General features: G+C 38.3%; 2 protein-coding genes across 9 annotated transcripts in view; one reads left to right on the top strand and one right to left on the bottom strand.

Annotated features, from left to right (window-relative positions):
• Positions 1-13,509, top strand: part of dock7 (dedicator of cytokinesis 7) — a 69,652-nt gene that overhangs the window by 17,936 nt on the left and 38,207 nt on the right. For all 8 annotated transcript variants that reach the window (XM_053637043.1, XM_053637044.1, XM_053637042.1 and 5 more), the window contains exons 10-14: positions 450-530; positions 641-803; positions 3,388-3,530; positions 3,841-3,934; positions 5,648-5,810. In XM_053637043.1, the coding sequence (XP_053493018.1) occupies positions 450-530; positions 641-803; positions 3,388-3,530; positions 3,841-3,934; positions 5,648-5,810 (644 nt within the window). The remainder of the gene's footprint in view (positions 1-449; positions 531-640; positions 804-3,387; positions 3,531-3,840; positions 3,935-5,647; positions 5,811-13,509) is intronic.
• On the bottom strand, positions 7,548-10,995 carry angptl3 (angiopoietin-like 3). The gene is made up of 7 exons (XM_053637048.1): positions 9,973-10,995; positions 9,707-9,817; positions 9,484-9,601; positions 9,293-9,406; positions 8,987-9,082; positions 8,456-8,728; positions 7,548-8,334 (listed from the first exon to the last, which is right to left on the bottom strand). The coding sequence occupies exons 1-7, from the start codon at positions 10,480-10,482 to the stop codon at positions 8,159-8,161; spliced, it is 1,398 nt and encodes a 465-aa protein (XP_053493023.1). The 5' UTR covers positions 10,483-10,995; the 3' UTR covers positions 7,548-8,158.

Genomic DNA, 13,509 nt, shown 5'->3' with positions numbered 1-13,509 from the left:
TCTCGTCTGTTCTCGTCTCTTCCTAACCTGAAGCTGTAAACAGATACAGAATTTTAACATTTTTACATGTTCTCCTGTGCACGAAGGATTTGGATTTATTCACAGACTCAGAGAAACAATGAACCAAAAAAAATTCTAGCCAAGAATCAAGTATTGAACAGCATTGTAGTATAATATAAATTAATCTTTGTTTTGTTGTAGTTAAAATGATCCATTAAAAATATTCTTTTACCAACATGACCATTTTTCAAGTTGGTTTAGTTTCCTTGATTTTTTTAAAAAAATTCTTTGTTTATTTATTTTTTGCCATCGTATTCTGATATAACCAAATGTAATACTCCCAGTTAACAGTTCATCCGCTGCGAATAGTGGACAGAACACGAAAGGTGAAATACACAGCAGGTTAATGTTGTCTTGCTTGTTGAACAAAAACTGTTCTGTTTGTGTAGCTTGAAAAGGTTCTACAGCAGGGGGATATAGGAGAATGTGCAGAGCCTTACATGGTCTTCAAGGAGTCAGATGCTGCCAAAGTAAGACTTTTTATGGATAAACCCAATGTCATCAATCCCTCTTTGGCTTCCTGTGAACGGGGATGGTTCCTTCATTTGTTACAGTATGATTTGTTAATGTTTATTTGTAGAATAAGGAGAAGCTGGAGAAGCTGCGTGCTCAGTCGGAGCAGTTCTGCCAGAGGCTCGGTCGTTACAGGATGCCCTTCGCTTGGACCGCCATCCATCTGATGAATATAGTCAACAGTGCTGGCAGTCTGGAGAGAGACACCGAGCTGGAAATGGGCCTGCCAGGTCAGCCTGCTCAACTGCAAAAAAACTGCACAAAATATTTTTGGTGTTAGTCTTTATAGGATTTTGCAGAGTTTTTCTTTTCAAAATTTGCCAGCTTGCAGAGTGTTTTGTGCGTTTTTTTTCAGAAAACTACTCAAATTGACAAAATTGCAGTTGCATGGAATAGTTTTTCACAGCGATGTTTGTTGGTAAATGAGACCTTTTAGCTGTACTCATGTTTGACGGGAATGACTTGAATAGGGCTTTGTCTGAATGCATGTTGTGATGACATCACATGACGCGTCTTGACCCAAATCTGTGGTAATTTTTAAAAATCACAAGCTCTGATGAATATCGCAGAGTTTGCTTGGTTTTGCGTTCATTTCTGCGACCGCAAAATCCTGGAGGGACTGTTAAATGGTTACATCACTATACGAGTTGAATACTAGCATTGAAAAGAAATGCATGTCCAAGCTTTAATACCAGATATCAATCCAAAATTGTGTTGTTGTGTTAGTAAGTGTTGTATTGGCTTTGGAGGTGCAGTTTGTAATATTTAAAATAGTTCCCAGACCTACAATACTCATAAAAAATGCTTTATCAAACCTGTGATTGACAAAAATTGAGTTCCGTGTACCTTGTTAGCTCCGCCCCCAGCCAGAACTGAACCGCTCAAACATAGTGTCGACTGAGGGGATGGGCTCAGTTTGCAACATCAGTTGCAATTGATACATTTGTACTTTTTTGTAATGTTTTTGTAAATATTGGAAGAATTGTAATACTATAATGAGTTACAATGTTTTTTAATTGGCATTTTCTCAGGAAAACGATGTCATATTGCATATAAAGCAACCATATTTCTTGCACAGAAATGATCAATAGACAAAGAAATGTCCTTGCTACCACAGGGCTCTACAGTGCGACCATTTCTGTAAACATACAGTATTGTCTCTCTCCTTCACTTTTTTCACCAACTCGTCTCGGCTCACGCACAGCGCATTCGCTTCATTTAAACTCAGGGTTGCCAGATATCACTAGAAAAGTCAACTGCAGTTTCCATGTTTTGATTTAATCCCCCAAAATAACTCAGTATTATCAGCAGACATGGCAACACTGTACTGGGGAACCGATCTAAAAGGAACAACTGATAAACAAAAATCTAATAAAATGTAAAAACAGAAAATGTGCTTAGTTATAAATAAATCATTTAATATAAAAAATAGATATTATAATAACTTTATAAAATATAAATAAAATGAGAAAATAAATGATGTTTAATTACTATGGGTTGCGCTTAATATCAATTTGACGTTAAGCTTAGTAGGCTATTATCCTTTTTCCTAATATGGATCAAGCTTGTGTTAGTCTACTTTTAATTAGGACTCTTTATTGTTTAAGATATTTAAAAATAAATATTTTATGCTTGTTTATTTATCAAATAACCAACAGTATTTCTCATTGCTATTATTTTAATTCAATTAACAGTGACCATGAGCAGAGAGCTTACATGTAACTGTTTATGACTGACCTCCTGATTAAAGTTTAAACAAAAAAAAAAGATCGGTATCTGGATCGGTATCGGTCATAAAACTCCTGATCAGAGCGTCAGTAATGAACACCATTAAACTAAAGCGCTTTGCATCTGACGGGTAAATGAACTCACCCAATCACATCCTATATGAGCTTATTCAGATATATACACAATATACACAGTGTGGTTCGAGAACTGACTCCAGCATAGAACCATGACAGTGGAAAATGTCTAATAGTGTAGCTTTAAATATATTTAAGAGAAGCAGACTTCAAACACTGAACATTGAATCTTATTGTATTTGTTTACATGGTGGAACAGGTTAACGGTTGTTTTTTGCATACAGCCTGCAAAATTAACTGAAAATATTACATTTAGTTTATCAGAAGGTAAATTGATTTGTCATGGCTCACACCATGTTCCTAAATTCTGTCATAATTGTCCAGCTCAAGTTTTCTCATGCCTACTTGTGTTATATTGTGGCACATTAATGTTACCATCTCTAAAAAAAAATAACTAAACTTCAACCGTGCTCCTAAATTGTTGACTGTGCTCCTAAATTTTTGTAAAGAAATTGTTACCGTAGAGCCCTGCATAAACCTTTCAAAAAACAAACCCTTACCACCCCCCTACAGCTGAGAGAAGAGGGGAAAGAGTGGAAAAAAAAGTAAATAAATGAAGAATAAACACAGATGTACAGATTATCATCTACTAAGTGACATTTAGTGTTAAATATCGTCAGAGTCAGGATCAGGAAAGCAGAGCAAACCTTTAATAAAATTTGAGAAAGGATTCCAGGTACTACTAAGGGTTTTAAGAGAACCCCCCCCCCCCCTTCCCCAGCCAGTCAATATATTTAGGACAACTGACAAGGAAGAACAGAATAAACTTGATGCATGTTAATGACTTATTTAACTGTAAAATGTTTTGGCTTCGTCCTCGGGAAGGACACGTCTCATCTTTGACCTGTTTATAAACTAGAATTTTATTTTAATGGTGAGGTCGCCATATGGCGAGTCACGCTCCTTTGAATTGCAGTTTTGTTGATTTCGATTTTGCTCCGTGTTGATACAGAGAGGAAGGGTTCCTGGTCTGAGCGGAGGAACTCCAGCATTGTGGGTCGGCGCTCTTTAGAGAGGACCACCAGTGGGGATGAGTACTGCAATCTGACCAGCTTCAGGCCTGCTACACTCACCGTCACCAACTTCTTCAAACAGGTCAGTCTTCACTGTTGTGAAATGGCAGTCTGCATTAGGAACTCGATGTAACTGACTGCCATCATAGTAAAATATAAAGGTTAAGATTTGCTGTACATAAGTAGATGAAGTGCTAATATTTGCAGAGCTTTCGTTAATATTTATGTATGCTTTTTCTTGGCAAGCCTTAGGTCTGCTTGTTGGATAATGCTTAGACTAAACTTTTAAATGAACTTTTATTTGCATTGTTAGAGGTTTTTTTTTTATTATTAGGATGACATTTATAGGATCGTTAACACTTATACTACTTGCATGTTTTTGTTTGTTGTAGGAAGGAGATCGGCTAAGCGATGAGGATCTGTATAAGTTCTTGGCTGACATGAGGCGGCCCTCTTCAGTGTTGCGCAGACTGAGGCCTATTACAGGTGGGCTTGAAAACTAATTGGACTCAGGAACTAAAACTCCAGGCAAAAGTACAGATATCCATGACAGATTTCCTTTATTTATTTATTTACTTATTCATATTTTTTTAATAAGGAGTCAAAATGTGTTTCTGGAATGCCAGACAGAGATCTGATTAACATAAAGCGAGGTAATTTTTTTTTTTTTTTATGCCTTGGGCTTTATTTACAGAGTCGGGTGTTTTTTGTTATGGGTGAAATCCATTTTTGCAGAATTTATGGCTGAATGTAATAGAGTCTTCCTAATAAGTGAAGCATCTAGGTTTACGATGAATCATTAAAGCACGGAACGTGTTTTCAGAGTCCTGCTGTGCACTTTAAAAACTGAAGCTTATATTTAGTTGCTTTATTTGCTAGATTTAGGATTTAGGAAAATACCCAATTTAATGCTGAATGTTTTCATTTGCCTCTTATCAGGTTGAAAAAAGACACTTACAGCAAATATTCAACTGCATAATAGTATTACAAGGACAGATAGCTGATATGAATCATAGATAAGTGCCTTATGAGTAAGAGCCCACAAGCTATTATTATTATATATTATCGTATGCCTTCACTTATAAGGTTTTAATTATACCTTGATTAAAATAAATTAAGCAAATGTAATTAAAGCATTAAAGTTGCAGTAAGCAGTGTTGGAAAATGTCCCATAGACACTGAAGGAGTTTAGTCCGTTCCTTCACTACCACCCTTTCCGTAGATCTGCACAGGCATCTGCACAAATCAGTGATCTCTCAGTATAGCATAAAGATCAACAAAGTGTTTTTTTTTTTTTTGTTTGTTTGTTTGGGGTTTTTTTTTTTTTTTTAAATTTGGCTGTGCTTACATTATATACATTTCCTTAGACTGCACTATTAATTTTTTTTTTTGTGCGATTACCATATACAGTCAGGCCCATAAGTATTTGGACAGTGACACTTTTAAAAAAATTTTAAAAATAATTTTGTCTCCCACCACAATGGATTTGAAATGAAGCAGTCAAGATATGATTAAATTGTAGATGTTCAGCTTTAATTCAAGGGGTTTAACAAAAATATCGCATTAACCGCTTAGGAATTACAACCGTAGAGTACATCCATTTTCACAGGCTCAAAAGTAATCGAATAATTGACTGATGAGCAGTTTCATGGCCAGGTGCGGCCTGTTTATTATTCACCACCTGTAAAAGATGTTGAATAATGTTCTATAACAGCAGCTCTGATTTTATAGTATTTCGGGCACAAGGTTTATGTTAATGTGCTTGCTGTAATGTGTTACCGTTTCTGTAGTAAAACAGTAACAAGTCCGACATCACGCGTGATGTAGCTAAAATCCTGTTGGTTGTTTGGTTGGTTAGTTGTGTGGTTGTGTGGTTAGTTGGTTGGGTGGTTGAGGTATAAAAAAACAAAATACAAATAAATTATATTTTCTGAACTACTTAGTGATTAGGTTGATCTCAAATATTTGTTTGAAGTAAAAGTCGAAGTGGCTGAATTTGTGGTATAATTAAAATTCATCAGTCTCATCAAGTGAATGCTGGGAAATTTACCAGCATTTGAATTTCCTCAGTTGACCCAACGAAGCGTTTTGTTAAATAGCAAAATGTTTTTAATATTCCACAAGTCATCTGAAATCTTTGTCTTTCGACTACTAGACATTTTGGATCACTTATTGATTATTATACTTTAATGTTTATAGCTCAGCTGAAGATCGACATCTCTCCTGCACCTGAGAACCCCCACTACTGTTTGACTCCAGAGCTACTTCAGGTCAAGCCTTATCCAGACACCCGAGTACGGCCCACCAGGGAGATCTTGGAGTTCCCAGCCAAAGACATCTATGTGCCCAACACCACGTACAGGTACCACAGCTGAGCTCTGTTTCACCCGGTTACAGACCTATTACAGATCTGTTGCAACCTGTTTAAAAACATTTAGATATCATTAATCATTTGAACTCCAAGGTTTTATTTATTTTGGACTTTGAGTGCAGGATCAGCCACTACATGGCTTGCTCAGTGGTCCAACAGTGTGGCATCCTGGGATTTGACTTTCTGGTCATTAGCACAGAATTGTAAGCACTGAGAAACATGTTTCAGTTCGCCTTTCCAAATGCTGTTAAGTAACATGACCTTGCTACGGCTTTCAAGCCGACAGGTCCAAACTGCTATTTTAGTCAAGGCCTATTTAGTAAGGTAAGGGGTTATGTTGACATAGTCATCTAGAAAGCATGTGCATGTCTGACAGTAGTTAGCACAGCTGACATTCTGCTTGTTTGGACATGCTAAAATATCTATATTTATAGTGAATTGCTATGTACACAAATAAGTCAGAGTTTGTATAAATCTAATATATTTTATTTATGTAAGGAATAATTGATGCATGCCTATGTTGGTAATGTGCATTATTTTCTAATAATTCAACAGACTGGACTCAATTATTCCACTTATACCACAGTTACCACACCTCAAGACATTGTTCAGATGTTTTATTTCAAGACATTTGTCAGGGTTTTGTCCTTAAAACGCTCTTACTTGCGCATCCAAAATGTAATTTTAGAGCTAGTAACGGAGGATTGAGCCACTGATATTCAGTTATTGGAGAGGGAGAGTTCATAGGCGTGGTTTTTCTTTTTTTTTTTCCTGTTTAATGCTGATATGTAAATAGTAAATTAATATCAATAGGCCTACTTGTTCACAGGGATTTTAGTTTTTATTACTGCAGAAAATACAACGAATAAATGGATAAACATTGATACTTGTTTACCGACTTTTCTGTCTCATTACTGCAATCACACGTTTTCTCACGTGCTCTCACATTTTTTGCTCTCTCTCTCTCTCTCTCTCTCTCTCTCTCTCTCCAATAACTACGTATCAAAGGCTTCGCCTCATGGCTACATTACTACCTCGGGTGCGCATTGTTTTTCTAATAATTAAATGGCCCATCATCGATTATTCCTTACTTATTTCTGGAAAATCACATTTTTCTGAAAATCAAACTTTTCCGCTATTTCAGTTCACTTCACTTGGTGAAGTGATATGGAACTGTAATGCGGTCAAGACCTGATTGGAACTACTTCAGCTGTGCATTTAGTGAAAAATAATTGCACACCTCAGAACGTCTGTCCGCCAATCAGAATCCAGAATTCGACAGCGCTGTGGTACAAGTGTAAATATTTTCTGTGGGTATTGATTAAATGGTAATTTTATTAAATCTGGTGATGGTTAACCATAGTTAGCTTTCTGTAAGTAAGGAATAGAACACTTGGGGTGGTTTATTGTTTATTGTATGGAGGCATATCCCGAAGTGTTTTATTCCTTTACACCAAACAATCTGGCAATGGTAACAATTTTGTATTCACTAAAGAGCAAAACATTGCACTTTATATCCGTTTATAATTACATTGTTATATTGTTGCGAAACAAACCCCAGCTTGTCATGTTACTCGCAATTGCAAAGCACAAAACCATCTGTCCTAAAGACAGCGTTACCTCTAGCTGTTACAAAGCATTGACACTGGACACTCCTTCGAGAAAATGTTAAGTAAGTTGTTACTGAGTTATTTGAGTGAAGTGAGTATTTCAAGACAAAATCTGTGCTATTGGGTGAATTGATTTTATTTTGTTATAAAAATCGTGCACCTTTCTGTTTCTCAGGGCAAATCTGTAAACAAACATTTACTGTACACTTGTGTACATCGTGTAACCAGGAGTCAATATGACTCAGTAACATAAAAGAGCATCATGTTTCTTGACTAGCACAAAACATTAGCATGGCTTAAATATGGTATTAAGTTAAAATGCAGTATAAAAACAAGAAAGTGAGAACTACTTAACATGGATGCATTGTGAGACTAGTTTGATTTCTGTAGATGCTTAGTGTATATAGTTGCAAAGATATAGTTTCTCCAAAATGGGGCTTAATAAGAATAAAATATGTCGCTAGAAGTGTGCTCAGCTCTGTTTTTCATTCTCTACGGCAATTTTCTAAATAATTCAAAAAGTAAAAGGCTGTAGCAAGACTGCACGTGCAGCGTCTGTACGTTTGACGCTCATGGTCAGGTTGATGAACTGTTCCGGTTGCAGCATGCTTCGACGACAAGTCAGCACCTTTGGACTGAGTGTTGGAGAAGGGGAAGCTTGTATTGGCCAGAGTCACTGCCGCCTGTGAGAACATTTTGATTGGTTGAGAGTTGCGTGATCAGTCAGGTTCACTGGAACTGTGCCAAAGGCCTGATGGAGATCTTTGTGAATTTGAGGGTGTAAGAGCTCCCTTTTCCAGGTCTCCAGTAGATCCCTTTCCTGCGCAGAGTACGATTCCTTGACCGCATCCAGGTGTAGCGCCCATTTAGATTGGTGCCACCACATGCGTTAAACCACCAACCACCTGAAAATGAAAAATCGAGTTACTGTAATGTTCAAAGTTGTGTAGTTTATTAAAAAAAATAATAAAAAATAGCTGCCCGTAACTGACATCATTTCAAATCCATAAATTTTAGTGTCGCTACCTGAGTAGCTGCGAGCGCAGCTGGACCCATCGAGATTGTCGTTGTCCTTATCTTTGGTTGAGAACATCATGCCAGTGTGGTTGCTCATGGCATCGGGCAGGTTTCCAGACAGATGAGTCAGATGGATAGTGTAATAAGATGCAGGACCGTCCAGAATGAACATGTACTCGATGAATCTTCTCTCATCCTTCCAGTCCTCCATTTCAATGCTGAGAATGTAGTCCCCCTGCCTGGCAATGGAGTAGATCTTTGCCAATCCAAGCCAAAATTCATCTGCAATACATTAACAGCAATGTTTATTGGTTGCAGTCTTGATTACTTAAGGCCAAGACAGTTTTAAGAAAACCTGAAAATGTGTGCTTTGCTAGTCCAGATTTTAGGTCTGGTCTGACCGTTTTGATGGAAGTTCATTGTAGCATGAATACATCCTGATCTATGAGATTTCTTCCTGTATATCAAGTCGGGTTTGAACTATTATCTAATCTAAATTTCTTTATATTGCACAGGCGTTGGATCGGATTGGTTACTTACTTTCCAGATTTCCAAATCCAAGCTCATATATGTCCCAGGTCTGATCAAAGTCCACTGTACCATCCACTCGCTGTTGAATAACCGTGGCTGCTCTTTCTGCAAAGCCAATAATTTCAGGAAAGATGTAAAAAGATTTTTGAAAGAAAATTTGATTAGTTTTTGTGTTGGTGGTTTATTTTTTAGTTCAAGAAATGAAAGCCTAAACTGAAGCTGTTTAGATTTGCTGTTTAGAACCATGTGCAAGGCCAGCGGTTGTAAAGAAAACTACTCCTACTATTGGTGGTTAAAATGTGTTTTCTCTCTTACCCGAGCTGATCTCGCAGTACACGTCGAATGGCTCGGATTGGTTGGGTTTGATGGGGTAAACTCCACTCTTCCGCTGGCCTCTATTGAACACTTCGCTGCAGTCTGTTGGAAGATCTGCAACAAACCGCACCGAACAGCTCAAAAGCGTGAACCTTCATCGAGTAGAAACCGTTTTTTGTTTTTTGACTCACCGTTTGTGTCCGTGCTCGCGTTGGTTGAGTTACTTCTCAGATATTTGAGAAGGTTTGGAGCTTCTTGGTTTGACTCTGCAGTTTTCTCGGCAGTGTCTTGAAGAGAGTCGTAGCTGATCTGTAAGGAAACATAGCGAGAGAAAGTAATCCTCAGTTACTCAACAGAAATAAACTATGTCAGTCAGTCCAGTTGTTTTTTTATGTCGTTTGATCTTTTCTCTACCTTCTCCTCCAGGCTTTTGATTTTGTTTTTCTGTGAGTCGAGCTGTTCGTGCTGTTCTTTTACAGACTTCAGTAGGTCTTTGATGGTCTTCTCTTGAGTACTGATCACATCCTGCAGGAAAACATTCAGTTCTCATGGGCTTCATCAGTTTAGAGTTTGGTCCTATACTGATTGGTGCCTTTTTTTTTATTATTATTATTATTATTTTTTTATATTTTACTACAGGCTCTTTGCTATACATATTTGTACACAAATGATAGACCTACCTTCAGAGCAGTGATCTCCTGGAGCTGTTCTAAGGGCACTATGCTTTGGCTCAGGCCTTGCAGCTTTTCCTCCAGATTCCCGACTTGGCTCTCAAGCTGGCCGCGCTCCTGCAGAATGCTGTTGACTTTGGAGTTGATCTCCAGTGACATGTTTCGAATTTCCTCGTTGTTGTTCTTGAGGAACGAGGTGGTTTTTTTGAGTTCCTCTTCCTCCTCTTTGATTTCACTGGTCACGACCGAGAGCTGGTAGAAGGAGCGGTCGAAGATGTTTAGCTTCTGGAAGATATCGTTGATTTGCCCCTTGGTCTTGTGCACGAATTCTCGCAGGCTCTGTCCCAGTTGGAGGAGACCGTTAGCCAGCAGTCGTACATCGTCCAGCATCGCGAAGCGCGACTTTGCTTCTGTCGGCTGTGGATTGTGAAGAAACGGCGGCTCTGTGACCGTTTGTAAACGAAGGGCTGCGTTAATGGTGCACATGCACCCCAGGAAGAACAAGCAGATAAGCTTCATTTCGACTTTGCAGCTAGTTGGTACTATCTGATCTTACTTGGGTTCTCTCCCTTGCTTTTCCTTCAATGCCTGTGGTGTGCGCAACAGAATGCAAAGCCAGACGACCTACAATTTATACCCCTGGACGAGAAGGGGAGGGAGAATTTGTTGATCATTAAACGGATTATGCAGCTGGATCTGACCCCGACTGTCAAGGGGGGAAAAAAAAAACATCCCCAGAGGCTGCTTCAGAGCAAACAAATTATAGCGGCATGCACATCCACCCACCTCATAGCCCACCAAAACCTGTCACCACAATTCCATAATCCATCTTACAACCCCTGTGCCTCCACTGCAGCAGCAAACACTATAGTGCCACAGGAGCACCAATGAATCATCTGCCTGGTCGATCTCATCTTTCAGAGATGGTAGTCAGGTGGAAATTAATAATAAAAGTGCACAATTTAAATCCCTTTGCCTGAATTAATGGCCTGCTGAATCAGTGCTTTATCAATCCTGAGCCACTATGCAGGTGCGTGTGTGTGTGTGTGTGTGTGTGTGTGTGTGTGTGTGAGAAAAAAAAATCCATGCTGATGTAGAAGAGGAATAATAAAAAAAAAAGTGCTAGAGTTGTTTAAGGAACTTCAACAAGGTGCACTGAGACATTTACAGGCTCAAAGTCAAAACAGGAATGTCTAAGTTTTACTCTGATCCAACGGCCTCTGTGTGTCAAAATGGAGGGGGGGGGGGATCAGTATTCCTTAAGCTCATGCCTCTCAAAGTGGCATGTGGTGACTGCTATGGATCCATGAAGCAAAGCTATCACTTTACTTTCTTCCTGTAATTTCCTGGGAAATGTTGTTTGATTTCTATCTTGGCTTGTTGAGGTCAATGCCTGTCTGAAAGAGAGAGAAAAGTGGTCTTTGTTTGGACATGTTCTCATATTTGTTCTCACTTTGTTAAAACCAGCACAAGAAATGCCTCAAGCTATTTCTACTTGACACGGAAGGACCCCCAAACCTTGCCTGGTCATCTGGAATGACCCTTGCCTGCAGTCTGCTTTTCAATCCGGGTACATAAACGGAACAAACACACTGCCATCCTGTGTGTGTGTGTGTGTGTGTGGGTGTGGGTGGGTGGGTGGGTGGGTGTGTTTGTGTGCGCTCACTCAGAGGCCCAGTTTGTGTAAGAGGATTTGGAGAGGCTTTATCTCCCTGACCAGTCAGAATCACTCATCTGTCAATAGAGGAAATGGAGGTTTACAATCCATGGCAAAAATGATGGACTCACCACACTTGGAGGATGTTCACCTGGCTTTTTTACTTCGTAGCAAATAAACAAATTCATTAAATTTGTTTAAGGTATGTTTCACGAAGCCAGAATGTTCAGCTATTAAACAAAAATTATTTTGTGTCATATCTGTGATTTGTTTATTTGCTACGAAGTGAAAAATCCGGGTGGGCATCCTCTAAACGATGATGATTCCATCATATTTGCCAGGGGTTGTAGAAACCCGGCTGGTATCTGGAACACAGCATAAAGAGCAGATTCTGATATAGTGTGTCCACTGTACCTGTGAAGTGCCTGCAAATGAGAATAGAAACGATATTATGTATTAATTCATATAACGAGCACTTTAATGTAAACCTGCGCTACTATCGGAGCTGCTGTTGTAGAAAAATAATCAGCACCACCCGCTGACCAATCAGAATCCAGAATTCAGCAGCACTGTCATACAGGTAGACTACATTTATGTTGATTGTTGAAATAAAAAAATTATAACCTAGACAGGCCACACCCACAAGCCAAACCTGGAGTGGCGTCAGGGATTTGTCTCTTGCTAATGATAATTATATTGCGACTAGAAATCGGTTATCGTCTCATTCTCTCGCAAATCTGAGCACGAGGACATTGGCGTGAAATCAATGTTGCACCTCTCTATTTTTTTTTTTTTTTGTCTGTGATTAGTTAGTTATCTGCAATGTTTAAGTCCGATCTTATATGGAGGGAAAGAGTTAAAAATTTGAAGTTAGTGATGAGATTAAATTGTCAGCGATAGGAATTAATGCGTTGCAGTATTTCTTTAGCGAAGGAGCCGATTCCGATGGCCATCTTTTATTTGGTAAAGATCTTACTCTTAGTTTTTCGTAGTGCCTTTTTGTTCCCCCTAGAATATTGTACAGTACAGAATATTGTAATCATTGTAATATATATTTTTATTGTAATATATATTTTTATTCTGTCGATTGTTTTTGTATTGTATTCGTTTTTTACTAACTTTTCATGTTTTAAATAATGTATTGTTGCCTTTTTTATTATTATTACAGTCTATCTATTATAAAAAAAACCCTGTATTTTTAGTATTTTTAAAAATCTAATGTTTTTTAACTTCTGTTTAAGCAGGACTTTATAAATCTGATTGATACAATCATAAATATGTAGGGTTTTTTATGTGTTGTAGCCATTTAGTGTTTTTATTTTTTTTTTATAAACAAATCTGTCTTGGTTATTATATCATCATAAAATGGTGTATCACACACTTACAATAAGTTCTGGTGTTAATGGTGCAGAATGTCATCACACTCGTCCTCTTTATAGCATGCCCCCCCACCCCACCCCCCCATCTCTCTCTCTCTCTCTCTCTCTCTCTCTCTCTCTCTCTCTCTCTCTCTCTCTCTGCTTCTTGAATGATTATTTTATCTGAACTCCGAGAACAGTGTGTCCCCCTGTGGATAAACATTTATTTATTTATTTATTTTTAAATAGAATGTACTTTCTGTTCCTCTGTTCATCTAATAGAAACTTATTCTGCTGTTGCCATATGAAGCAGTTCATCTTGATTGTAGAAGGACGTGTGTGTATTTGTGTGTGTGTGTGTGTGTGTGTAGAGAACACAATTTGTTTAGCACAACCCAGGCAAACATGCAGACGATGCCAATAAAGATAAATATAGTGTTTGTTTCGGGGCTGCTGTTTTAGCAGCTATAACTAGCACACACTTTCCTCTTGTTTTTGAGGCTGCCAGAGTAACAGATCAGGAAGAGCGTG

Source organism: Ictalurus furcatus, chromosome 11 (genome assembly GCF_023375685.1).
Source record: "Ictalurus furcatus strain D&B chromosome 11, Billie_1.0, whole genome shotgun sequence".
NCBI classification, from domain to species: Eukaryota; Metazoa; Chordata; class Actinopteri; order Siluriformes; family Ictaluridae; genus Ictalurus; species Ictalurus furcatus.
The sequence above is the reverse complement of the archived record's forward strand: the minus strand, read 5'-3'. Positions and strand labels throughout refer to the sequence as shown.

Excerpts from the sequence above, each read along its gene's own strand:
- angptl3 (XM_053637048.1), bottom strand. The coding sequence starts at position 10,482 with ATGAAGCTTATCTGCTTGTTCTTCCTGGGGTGCATGTGCACCATTAAC. Across the intron at positions 9,407-9,483 it reads CGCGAGCACGGACACAAACG|ATCTTCCAACAGACTGCAGC; the intron begins GTGAGTCAAAAA and ends GGTTTGTTGCAG. Across the intron at positions 9,083-9,292 it reads GTACTGCGAGATCAGCTCGG|AAAGAGCAGCCACGGTTATT; the intron begins GTAAGAGAGAAA and ends TTGGCTTTGCAG.